This window comes from Drosophila sulfurigaster, chromosome 3 (assembly GCF_023558435.1).
Source record: "Drosophila sulfurigaster albostrigata strain 15112-1811.04 chromosome 3, ASM2355843v2, whole genome shotgun sequence".
Taxonomy (NCBI): domain Eukaryota; kingdom Metazoa; phylum Arthropoda; class Insecta; order Diptera; family Drosophilidae; genus Drosophila; species Drosophila sulfurigaster.
In genome coordinates, this window is record NC_084883.1 from 50,833,449 (window position 1) to 50,845,321 (window position 11,873).

General features: G+C 42.1%; 2 protein-coding genes across 2 annotated transcripts; both read left to right on the forward strand.

The window, feature by feature from the left end:
• Positions 1-407: 407 nt before the first annotated feature.
• On the forward strand, positions 408-1,330 carry LOC133844748 (uncharacterized). Its single transcript, XM_062278901.1, has 3 exons — positions 408-601; positions 658-795; positions 921-1,330. The coding sequence occupies exons 1-3, from the start codon at positions 507-509 to the stop codon at positions 1,129-1,131; spliced, it is 444 nt and encodes a 147-aa protein (XP_062134885.1). The 5' UTR covers positions 408-506; the 3' UTR covers positions 1,132-1,330.
• Positions 1,331-4,120: 2,790 nt separating this feature from the next.
• LOC133839917 (tRNA (32-2'-O)-methyltransferase regulator THADA-like) lies at positions 4,121-11,457 on the forward strand. The gene is made up of 7 exons (XM_062271563.1): positions 4,121-4,294; positions 4,367-4,526; positions 4,583-4,849; positions 4,903-5,726; positions 5,783-8,088; positions 8,154-8,329; positions 9,692-11,457. The coding sequence occupies exons 1-7, from the start codon at positions 4,186-4,188 to the stop codon at positions 11,202-11,204; spliced, it is 5,355 nt and encodes a 1,784-aa protein (XP_062127547.1). The 5' UTR covers positions 4,121-4,185; the 3' UTR covers positions 11,205-11,457.
• Positions 11,458-11,873: the final 416 nt, after the last annotated feature.

The window sequence follows — 11,873 nt, forward strand, 5'->3', positions numbered from 1 at the left end:
GCAAGCTGGCAAATTGTCAAACGTATGTGCTGAAAAGATCTTTTGACACTGGCAGCTGTAGCACATTGGCAATAATTTATTTGATCACGCTTTCCCAGACAAATTTCCAGCCGCCCACCTGCCTCCCCTGATGTTGATGCTGATGTTCTAACAACTCCTCCAAGCTTGACGGAAGCGCACGACAAAAGCGAATCTCCAGCTACGATTCGAAACTATTCGATCGAAGTCTCGATCGTTGATCACTGATCGCTGACCTTGTCGCCTTATTAAGAGTGCTGTGTTGGATGTGACTTCCTCGTTTGTTAAGGATAAGCTAATGCAAGTCTATAATTAGCAGATGACACCAAATGAGATGCTTAGCATTCTTCGACACGTTTTCTACACTCTCAGCTGGCATTGCCTTGGCTCTCTAGCATTATTCAACAAATTTAAACTTAGCTTCAAACAAACATTAGTTGTAGGCAAATTTTAATTCGACAAAATCAATAGCTAAACATCCAAGAACAATGTTCTCGTTTGCCTTCTGGAAAAACGAGGCAAAGAAAGACCAGCATGAAAATGTCTCGCAAATCTGGAAGGAATTAAATACCACATTCATCACGTAAGAGAGTTGAATATCTGAGCCAATTATTTAACTGATTATTAATGGAACCTTAGCTTCCTTCGCTGGAGCTGGTTAATTTACACCATTGCCGTCATTGTCATCTCGATTTGTGGCTATTTTGCCTACTGCGAAAGCTGTCGCAGAAATGAAATTGTTCAGCGTCGACGCATCATTCAACGCGCTCAACAGCGGTGAGTAAAAACATCCGAAATTAATGTGTGAAACAAATATATGAAATGCTTTAAATTCCTAATAAAATGTGGAATTTAGAGCGTATGATTAATCGCTTCTTTTCTATCAAACAATTCCCATTTAGACCGCCACAAAAGCGACGTCCGAATGCCGCTTATCGCGATCATCAGATCTATCGTTATATCATCCTAAGTCTGGCCAAGTATATGAAGAATCCAGACGGCGTGCGTCCATTCATCGATTATATGGATCATCTGTATCCGCTGCGGCACTCACAGGCTGAAATGGCATTGAATATTGGCCACAATGGCGCGGAGGCAAACATGGAAAATTAGTTATTCTTTTTAGTTTATTTTTTTTTACCTATTTTCGCTAACATTTTTGTTTAAACTATGAAACTAAAATACCTACAATACCCTGTAAACTAAATTCAACTTGCCACAACATTCCTAATCAATCTCAATAACATGAAAGAAATAGTAAATTAATAGATAGAAACATATAGAAGCGAACTTCAATAAATTTGTACGTTGACATTTTTTTGCTTTATTTTTGTTATAATAATGAAAATAATACTGTCAACTCAATGCAAGATCATACCCTTGCTCACAATGAATACAAAAATTAATAACTGAAAATTCGAAAAAGAAACCTTTTTTCATCATCATTGCATCATTGAATTTCTGTTTCAATTTTCGGTAAAATATTTTTTTATCTATGTGGCTAATATATTCCACTCTACATTCAGCGTATTTCAAAATTTGTAAATCAAAACTGAAAAGTCAACGAAACATTTTTTTTTTAATTTGGTCTTCGTTTAATTTCGTGACAACCTAAAAGTATGCTATGTTATTTTTACATGCGCCGAATCTCGCTTAATTTTCGCTAACATTTTTTTAACTTTAATAAAAATACATTGAAAAGCAAAAAAAATCCAAATTCTACCTCAATTTCTCATCCACCGTATTCCAAAATTAGTAACTCAAAACTCAAAAAGCAACGAATTTCCATTTTTAGTTTGGTCTTCGTTTAATTTCGTGGCGGCCTAAAAATATGCAATGCTATTTTTACATGCGCCGACGGCATCATTGAATTATTGTTTTCTTTTTCGCTATCATTTTCTCGTTAATTATAAAACAAATATACATTTAAACAACAAACTAAATACTACCTCCATTCCTCATCCACCGTATTCCAAAATTAGTAAATCAAAACTCAAAAAAGCAACGAACTTCTTTTTTTAGTTTGGTCTTCGTTTAATTTCGTGACGGCCTAAAAATATGCAATGCTATTTTTACATGCGCCGAAACTCGCGACGGCGGCGCTTCCAGTGCGCTGGCCTGGAAAGCGCTACAAATATAAACAAATGCCATGTGCGTCAAAAGCTCGCTTCGTAAACTAGGCGAAAGCTCCGCACTGTCTGCTCTCTCCTGTTGCGTGTTGTTGCAGGCATGATACAATTATACAAGGTAGTCTCGTCGGAAAAAGCTTTCGTCAGTACGCATTCGTTTTTCGACGCAAGAGGTTGTCTGCGGACGAATTTTTTTCTGCAATTAACCTTTGTGCAAAATGACATTTTGCAATGTATGCCGTTGACACGGATAAAATTAAAACATTTAGAGAATTAGAGAATTCTCATATATATTATTCATATTGTTCATAAACAATTTACATTTTAAAAATATGTCAATTAGACATTAATATTAGCTTCAAAATACGTAAATATTAATATCATCATCTAAGGGTTAATGCGCATTTTATTGTCGTCTCGCTCACACTGCTGTGCTGAGACTCTTTCACTCGCACTCATTGTTTTGTTTAAAGTCGGACAGCTTTTTCCGACGAGACTACCTTGTATAATTGTATCATGGGCGCGCACACAAGTTCCAGCCAGTGTTGCCAACTTGGCTATTTTCTAGCCAGATTTGGCTATTTTGCATGACCTAAAACTAGAAACCACTCAATTTTGCAGGAGACTGTTATGTTGGCTATTTCACAAAAAATTTTCTATTTTTTAGCTATTTTAAATAATTTGTAATATTTGATTATATTTATTTATTTAAAGTCGACTAAAAAAAAAAGTGGACCTTCAAATTTAATCTTCGGAAATCGTATATTGGCAATAGAGACGTTGTTTGTGGCTATCGATATATACACACCACGCTTACCGCCTAGCGTGACCGAATTGTGTATTTTAAATACTAAAATAACACGTGGGCTGAGAAGTACCGGGCCTGACAAAGAAAACTTGGTTTTTTTGGATCAAAATTGGCGTTACTCATCAACTTAATCTTTATCAAGAGCATCGCAATCATTCCAGAGCCGCTGTAACATTTCAATATACATTTGTTAGAACGATTTATTTTTTGCCTCAAAATAGGCTTCAATTTCAGTGATAAACGTGTGAAATTTTTTATCGGCGAGCATTTTTCCAAGACTGCTAACCTCCAGAAGTCGCTGGGAGTCTAATCTGGCGAATTAGTGGATGTGGGAGCAATTCAAAATTAAATTCATGTACTAGTTTTGTCACTGTCATTGAATCATGAACACATTCTTGTTGTTGGTCAAAAGTGAGCAAACGCGGCAGCCATTTTGAAGAGATTTTCTCATAGTCAAATGCTCATGCAATATTAAGCCAACATGTTCTTTTGATATCTTTACGATGTTAGCTAACTCACGCAAATTTAATTTTCGATCATTCAAAACAATTTTGTGGATTTTTTTTTTATGTTTTCTGGTGTGAACTCCCCATTTGGACGTCCACTGACTTCTGCATCATCGGTGTCTCTACGACCATGTTTGAAGTCAGCAAACCAACGTTTTGTTGTTGTTTCTGATGGAGAGGAGTCCCCATAACACTTTTCAAGCCAAAGCTTTGCTTGAACGGTATTTTTTCCCATCAAGAAGCATTGTAAGATTAGAAGACGAAATTGCATTTGATCCATTGTTGTGAAAATAGAAAAAGTAGTGTCACTTTTGGCTCAATAACTTACAAACTAATGAATAGAATATCATGAAATTTTAGCAGTTGTCTTCTGAAGGGTTGTATTAACTGAAAAAAAGGTGACTGCAATAAAACTAGCACCATCTATGTGTAAGGCCCGGGGACTTTTCAGCCCACGTGTTATTATTTACCCCTTTGTAGCTTTTGGGTACTTGGTATTTTCTCAACATCGTTTCACGCTCGCAATGCTACCATTAGAGGTGGAGAACTATCGATAGTCGGCGCCATAGATAGCGAACGATTTTTTCTCTCAAACCATCGATAGCGTCGATAGTGCCATTGATAGTTCTTAATTGTTAGAGGTGGACACATATGTGAAAAGTTGTCAACACGCGGCTAGTGGGCCGGCATTTTGTTATTTTCATTTGGAACTTGCCGAAATAAAATGAATGACTTGAGTTTGCGCGTAACTGCGCTTAAATTATGCGCACATCCAAAACTTTTTGCCGAAATGCGTTCGGCGCCCGTGCGCATGCCAATAAAATGGCAAAATTGTAAGTACCTCAAGTAATATTATTGTGTTGTTATCGAATTTTATGAATTTCCAATTGTGTGGTACGCCGCAGCTCAGGAGGATTATGTGCAGCAATTTGCGGCAGCCACCACATGCAACGAGCAGATCACGGTAGTCAAGGTGATCTTTGGGAAAGCTGAAGCATTTGCATTTCTTGCCGATTTACTATTTGTTTGTCCCCTTAAGCATCCAGTGCGTGGCATTCTAAAGAGGTGAGCGCACAAAGTTATCGATTGACTGCATTTTGAATTTGCATTTTGCATTGCAGACTCTTCTCGAGCAACGAGGTGAACAAACGCAATAATGCCATACACACCAAGGATGCCATGCTACGAGTCCTGCGCGATGCACTGCAGCAGCTGGCGGAGCAAATTGCCGACAGCAATATAAACATTGATACGCTGAATGATGTCCTTGTCTCTGTTGGAGCTTGTCTGCATAGTTTTGCCTTTGGCCGCGATGCGTTGGCCAAGGAGATTGACGCGTTTATTCCCTTGCTGCCCCGCGTCTTGAGACGCTACTGGACTTCGATTAGGTATGATATATCATAGATCTGTAAGGTAATATATAACATGTTCTTTTCTGCAGCGAGGCTACTGTAGAGTTGTCGCCAACGCGACGCAACGAATTTTATTTGTTTATACAGAATCTGTTGCGATTCTATGTCAATTTCATGGTGGACCTCAAACAGTTTCTTGTGCCACAGCAGTGCGAACCGTTGCGTCTCATTAGCGAGCTGGCCGCAAGCGTGGCACGTCACTTGGACACGCCGTGGAATGTGCGTTCCATTGCCGGCTTGGCCATTGGACACAATGCGCGATTCTTCAACGATTTCGACGAGTATATGCGCAGTTGTCATGCGATCAGCGCTTTTGAGGAGCTGCCCATCAAAGCGGCGTCATTGCTGGTGCTGCAGAAGACCGATTATGTCGAGCGTGCAGTGCAGGCGTTGGAGATTTTGAAGAGCATCATCGATCAGGTCAATGCAGCCGGTGATGTGACCAATCTGCTTGTCTATATGTCCAAGCATTTGCACACCTATTCGAAATCATTGTCGTGCATTGTGCTGCAGGATCGTCCGCTGGTCATCTACAATCTGATACTCGTGCTGCTGTTGAAATTCGCTCTGCAGCACATTGGCAGCAGCGTGAAGTCCATACGCCACATGGCCGCCAGTCTGTTGCAACAGGTGCTGATCCATGCCAAGGCGACGGGACAGACGAGCATCAAGCAACAGGTGTTCGCGCAGCTGGGACGCGAGCATATACCGCTGACCTCGTTGTGCCTCATTGTGCAGCAGCTGGTGGAGATAATGGGCACCAGAGATGTGCTATTCCATTGCCCGGCCGTGTTTCAAAAGATCTTTCTCTTCTACCTGGGACTCGATGACAATGTCAACTCATTGTACAAGTGTAAGTGCAGCAAACATCATTTGTACTTTGATTCTTCGAATGCATCTCTCTTGTAGCTATGATGACGGTCGCCCACAAGGAGGAGAACTTCAAGGACTGGTACAACATTTGGGTCGTGACGCTGCTGCGTCAGGCTCAACCGTACAACGAGCGTTTCGCGGTAATAGAACGCCTCATCAAGAGCACCGTGGAGCTGGACGGTCAAGTGCTCGGCGAACTCTGTCAGTACAAGAATCTAACGCTCAGCACCAAACTGGCAGCGATGTCGACAGCACGTCGTCATGGCCAACAGCAAGCGGTTAAGCAGCTACTCGGTGAACTCTCGATACAGATCAATCAGGCAATGATGGGCTTCGACGATAACACACGTCTGATGGCCTTGGCATTTGTGGTGGAGACGCCGCGTCTTAGTGAACCGTTTTCACAATTCGAGATCGATGCCATCATGTGTTTTCTGCATCACAATTGCAACACGCCGAACGCTCACGTGCGGCAAATTGCACGCGGTCTGCTGCAGAAGGGTTTCAAGCGGCTCGAATTGAATCTGGCGCAGCAGCTGAAGGAGAAGGGCGGTGCGGAGCAGCTGCAGCTGCAGCATCAGCCACACACTCATATACTCAGCAAGTTCGTCAACGATTTGCTAACTCTGCTCTCGCTGAATCTGTTTCCCACTGCCAACTACGGACGGCGTTGGATATCGATGCAATTGATTGGCGATCTATTGGATTTGCTCGAACGTCTGCGTCTGCAACAATTCTATCAATTGCCAGCGATTGCGTTGACCTATCTGGAGCATTGTCTGCGCGACAGATACGAGGACAACAAGCTGTTGGCTGCCGGGATTTTGGCCAAATTGCAGCCATGCATACAACTGAAACCGTTGGACATAATGCAACATTTGGTGTCGCAACGTCCGCCCGATTCGGTGACGGGTGCGTATCAGCTGCAGGTCTATTGCCAGGCCCACCAAGTGGCTGTGGAGTTGCCCGAGGAGCTGTTGCAGCACGTTCGCGAATTGCCCGAGGTGCAGCCACGTTACTATCTGGTGTTGCAATGGTGTCTGCGCGAGTTGCGCGCAGGCATTGCGATGGCTGAGGTGGATCTGACGCAGACGGCGCGACACAATCCGATGTATGGACTGCTCTTTGCCAGCCGGCATTTGCTGCAGCAGTTGAAGCTGACAGAGCTGGCCGAGGAGGCGTTGTGGCGTCAATATATCAACGAGTTGCTCGAGGCCAGCATGGGAGTCAGCGAACTGATGCTGACGGTGGTGGCGAGCGAGTCACCCGAGGGACATGTGCCAACTGCAGAGACTGCAGAGGAGGAGCAACCAGAGGAGGAGGAGCAACAAGCAGAGGAGGAGGAGGAGGAACAAGTGGAAGACACAGATCAAGCAAAGGCAGCTGCAGAGGCCGCTGCCGCTGCTCACACGTTGACCTCACAGCTGGTGCTGTTGTGCGCCTGGCGTAGCATCAAGGAGGTGTCACTCATCACCGGCGAACTCGTGCACAATGCGCCACTGCAGCAGGAGCAACAGCAACAGAAGCAGCCACAACATCTGCTCAGTCAACAGCAGGTGGCACAAATTGGCGAACACTTTCTGCTGCTGCTGTCGGAGATCAAGCATCGCGGCGCCTTCGAGCAGGCCTATGAGGGATTCACGCTACTCTGTCGCCGCTTCTGGCACAGCGATGAGCCGGCATTGAATCAGCTGCCACAACAATGGCTGGACGAGGCAATGGCCTTGGTGGCGGGCAGCGAAGGCGCCGGCGGCGGCGGCAACAAGATTTGCCCCACACGACGCAGCGCTGGCGTTCCCTACATGCTGCAGGCACTGATCTGCACCGAACTGAAGCTGGGCACGCACAACACCTTCAGTCGCAGCATGAAACTCCTTCTCGAGGTGTGCGAACGCCGTGAACCCGGCTCCGCTGCGTCCACGGCTCGCAGTCATGCGCTGAACATCATGCGTGCGCTGTTCCGTTGCAGCGAATTGTCGGAGCTGGTGGGCGAGTTCATTGGCCGCGGCGTCAGATGTGCGTTGGAGAGTCTCGTGGCCAGCGAATGGGCCGAACGCAATCGCGCCACGTTGCTGCTGTCCGCCCTGATTGTGCGCATCTTTGGCGTGGAGCGGGCACGCAACGAAGTTGGCGATTTGCATTTGCGCAATCGCATGACCGGACGCATTTTCTTCACTCGCTATCCGGCGCTCTTCGATTACTTTCACACGATGCTGGGTCAGGCGGCATCGCGACAGTTCGTCCAGTCGACTGGCGGTCAAACTGTCCAGCTGGAGGCCATGCTGCAGTTCCTCAGTCGACTCTATCCCTCGACACTGGAGGGCATCGAAAATACACTGAGTGTAAGTGCTTCGTTTTTTGTGTATCTCATTTTTCTACAAATATGTATTCTGATTTTTGTTTGCAGCTTAATGAATTTGTGTCCTTCCTGCAGCGCATCTGTTGTGTGCACGATTATATGACACGTGTGAGAGCCAGCCAGGTGTTGGCCAATTTTACCAGCATCAAGACGGCCAAGGAGCGAATTGCGCATATTCTAATGGTGCTCAACTTGAAGCATTTCAAGCACAAGCCGGTAAGACGCTGTCTCCTTCTCTTTCTCTCTACTATTTTCTATTTCATGGCATCTTTTGTATATATTCCATGTATGTCTCTAACTATATTCATTTATTTAGCTTACTTTCAACACAATGTAGAGTAATCAATTTTTAAGAACTCGCAATGAAATTACGCAAATTAGGTTTCAGCCTTCTTATTATTGTGAGATTTTAGTTCATTATGCAATTTTTGTGAGCTTATCTTGTATGCATGACTCCATATAACATTTTCTGTTAATATTTATTCTAATGCCTTCATTCACAGCAGTTTTTTTTGAGTTAGAGAAAGAAATCTTAATGAATTCACGTTTAAAGATTTCAGCCTCTCAGCTCGTATCGTTTGTTAGTTTATACTGCCAACTTCCAAAGCAATGTTTATTTCAAATTTAAGTAGAAAATCTTAAAGAATTCTCGTTTAAATTATGTTAACTAGGTTTCAGCCTCCCAGCTTGTACCGCTATAAAATGTTAGTTTATTATGCCATTTTTATGAGCTTGTCTCGCATCAACGTTTATTCTAGGTCTCTCTTCATATATACCGTCAATTAACGTGTTGTATTAATATTTATTAAAATGTCAATTTCCAAAGCAATGTTTATTTAAAAGTTAAGTACAAAATCTTAAAGAATTCACATTCAAGTTGTGTAAAATAGTTTTCAGCCTCCCAGCTGTGCAATGTTAGTTTAGTATGCAATTTTTGTGAGCTTGTGTAGCAACAATGTCTTTATTGTTCTATCTTTATAGTCGAATTACTTATTTTGTTTATATTTATTAGAATACTTACATTTGAAGCAATGTTTTTTTTAAGATAAAGTAGGAATTTTAAAGAACTCACTATGTTTCAGCCTCCTAGCTCTTACCGCTTGGGTTCAGCAATGTCAGTTCAGTCAACAAATGAATCTTATAAATGAAGTAAGGTTTTTCCTATGATGATATTTATGTTCAGCATCCAAATCTACACGAACTTGACTTCGTTTATGTGTTTATCTTCTAAAATGTATTTTGCAATTAAGCAAACTTTTTACATTATAATTCGACAACGGAAACAATACTTTGCTATAGGATTTTATAGTTTATATGTTTGTGTTTTTTTTATTTTATTTAAAAAAAAGCAGCTAAGATTAAGAACTGATTAGCTTAACAATTTGAGAATCGCTGAGAAGGGATTTATTTTTAAAAAGTCAGTTCAAATACAAAGAAGATTCTTTTTGCATAAATTGCTTAAAGGTTTGTCATTCAACGTAATTTAGCTTTCTTTGTAGGAGTTTTTCACTTGCAATTTTCGGGGTACATTTCTAATTGCAGCACCTTACTAATATCTTATTTTTTTCACTTCCACATGACACGACACTCTATGCCAAGGACTTGAATGCAGTTCATGGCCATCTGCTGCAGTTGCTGGAACTGTATTGGATTGTGTGGAAGGACAGCAAACTGATGTCTGCCATGCTGCACACAGTTGCCCAATTGGCGCTCACCGTATTCGATGAGGATATTTATCTGTTCAACGCCGCCTTGAATGTGCTGATTGCCATACTACAAGATGCCAACGATGGGATGTCTATCAATGATAAATTGTTGGCACTGTTGCAGCGCATTTACGCACTGGATCATGCAACAGTTTATGAACGCTGCAATAGTTACACGATATCACCGAAGTTCTTTGAGGTCTATGGCCTCCATTTGCATCGGATCACACAAAATGCGGACGTCATACTCGAGCACATGGTTAAGACGCTGATCAAGCCCAAGGAGCAGCAACGTCCAGAGATGCAACAATTCGCCATCGATCTGTTTTTGCATCTACTCTCCGATCAGGCGAATAATGTGCGCTGCACACGTGGCATAATCGATAGCTTTGAATTGAAGAACTTTCAATTCGATCCCGATGCTTTGGCCTATTGCAAGGCACTCGGACTCAAGGTGCGTATCGAACTCAATGTGCTTACCGGGCAATTGCGTCAGCGTCGCGAGCTCATCGACTTTGCGCTGCAGCTGGCCAACGATGTGGTAAAGGAGCGCGGACATTCTCCGCAATTGGGGAGCACAGTTTACACGTTGCTCTCGCTATTGGGCGACGAACTGGAGCTGCCAATCACTGAGCTGTTGGAGCGTCGCAACTGCGACATTGAACCCGGTTTGGTGTTGTGCGTGACGCGTCAGGTTATGTTGGAGAATATACGAACGCTGGAGGGGGAAGAGTATCAGCAATTTTGGCTAAACATTTTACACTATGCACTGGACATCAGTGATCCCAAGCAGAAGCCATATCTGCGCTATAAGGCTGCCCAACTGACCGATCGCATTGGGATACACATTCGACAATTGTTTCCCACGGGCAATGTCCAAATTGTGGGCAACTATATACGTCTGGTGCTCCAGCTGCTGGTGGATGAGTCCGATCTGGTGCGAAATTGTGCTGCCGAAATGGTCGCAAATAGTTGCGGGGAGTCGGATCAAGCCGTCGCCACATTCGCCATGCTGCCAACGACAGCGGAAATCTATTTCCTGAAACATGTGCTGCATAGTCTGAAGCGATTTGAGAACGATGGCACCTTCCTAATCGGCATATTCATCACCGCCGTCGAGCCATTTGTGAGCGCAGAATTCTTGGATGGCCGTTTCCACAAGGATGAGCCGGAGGAGAAGATTTCGGAAACGATGGAGGATAGTGAAGTGTTTGATAAACAGGATCCGCACATCTATTGTGAGGGACTCCGTGTTGCTTCGGTCATCTGTAATAATTTCCGTGTCGTATTTGGTCAGAATAAGGAATTGATTTGCGCTTTCGATGCCATCGATAAGCTCACCATGTGCCTCTGCACAAATATTACGCCGTATATTCCACAGGTTTCAACGTAATCTTAATCACACCCAGTCAAAATATACCTCAAGGAGAGAGCTACAAAGAGGCTTCACCCATATTGTACAATTGGTAAATTGAAAAATTGCCATCCCTTGTCTATGGGTTACCCAAAAAATAATAAAAACAATTCAAAAATACATTACACATTGGTATATCCCAGGTCCATCAAAGGCGGACTTAAAACTTGTTATTCAACGATTGTTGCCTTACTTTGATTATCAATAAAAACTGATTTAACTATACAACCAAGTTTTAAATATTCTGAGTTATTTAATTTATACTAAATCATTATTGCATTTCTTTTAAAGATTAAATTGAACTAATATTTTTGCACTTTCAATATCATTTTCTAATGTTTGTGTTGAAAATAGTTTAATAAATTTGAATTAATTATCACAATAAAAGATGAGTTTTTTAATATGGGTAATTCTTAAAACAAATGGATTAAACTCTTAAATTCCAATTTCCAAATATGTTGTAAATTTAATATAATATAAAATTCCATTCTACTAAGGATTTTTATTTTAACTTATCCACATTTTATTTAAATAACCACAAAGCGAATTAAAGACCTAAATAAAAAAAATTGGAAACGAATTTTTTAAATTAACTTCAGATAATAATACTAATAAATTTTTTTAATATTATTTATATTATAATTATTA

Coding starts and splice junctions, on each gene's coding strand:
- LOC133844748 (XM_062278901.1), top strand. CDS start 507: ATGTTCTCGTTTGCCTTCTGGAAAAACGAGGCAAAGAAAGACCAGCAT. Junction 602..657: donor TTAAATACCACATTCATCAC/GTAAGAGAGTTG, acceptor ATGGAACCTTAG/CTTCCTTCGCTGGAGCTGGT. Junction 796..920: donor ATTCAACGCGCTCAACAGCG/GTGAGTAAAAAC, acceptor ATTCCCATTTAG/ACCGCCACAAAAGCGACGTC.
- LOC133839917 (XM_062271563.1), top strand. CDS start 4,186: ATGAATGACTTGAGTTTGCGCGTAACTGCGCTTAAATTATGCGCACAT. Junction 8,089..8,153: donor GCATCGAAAATACACTGAGT/GTAAGTGCTTCG, acceptor TTTTGTTTGCAG/CTTAATGAATTTGTGTCCTT. Junction 8,330..9,691: donor AAGCACAAGCCGGTAAGACG/CTGTCTCCTTCT, acceptor ACATGACACGAC/ACTCTATGCCAAGGACTTGA.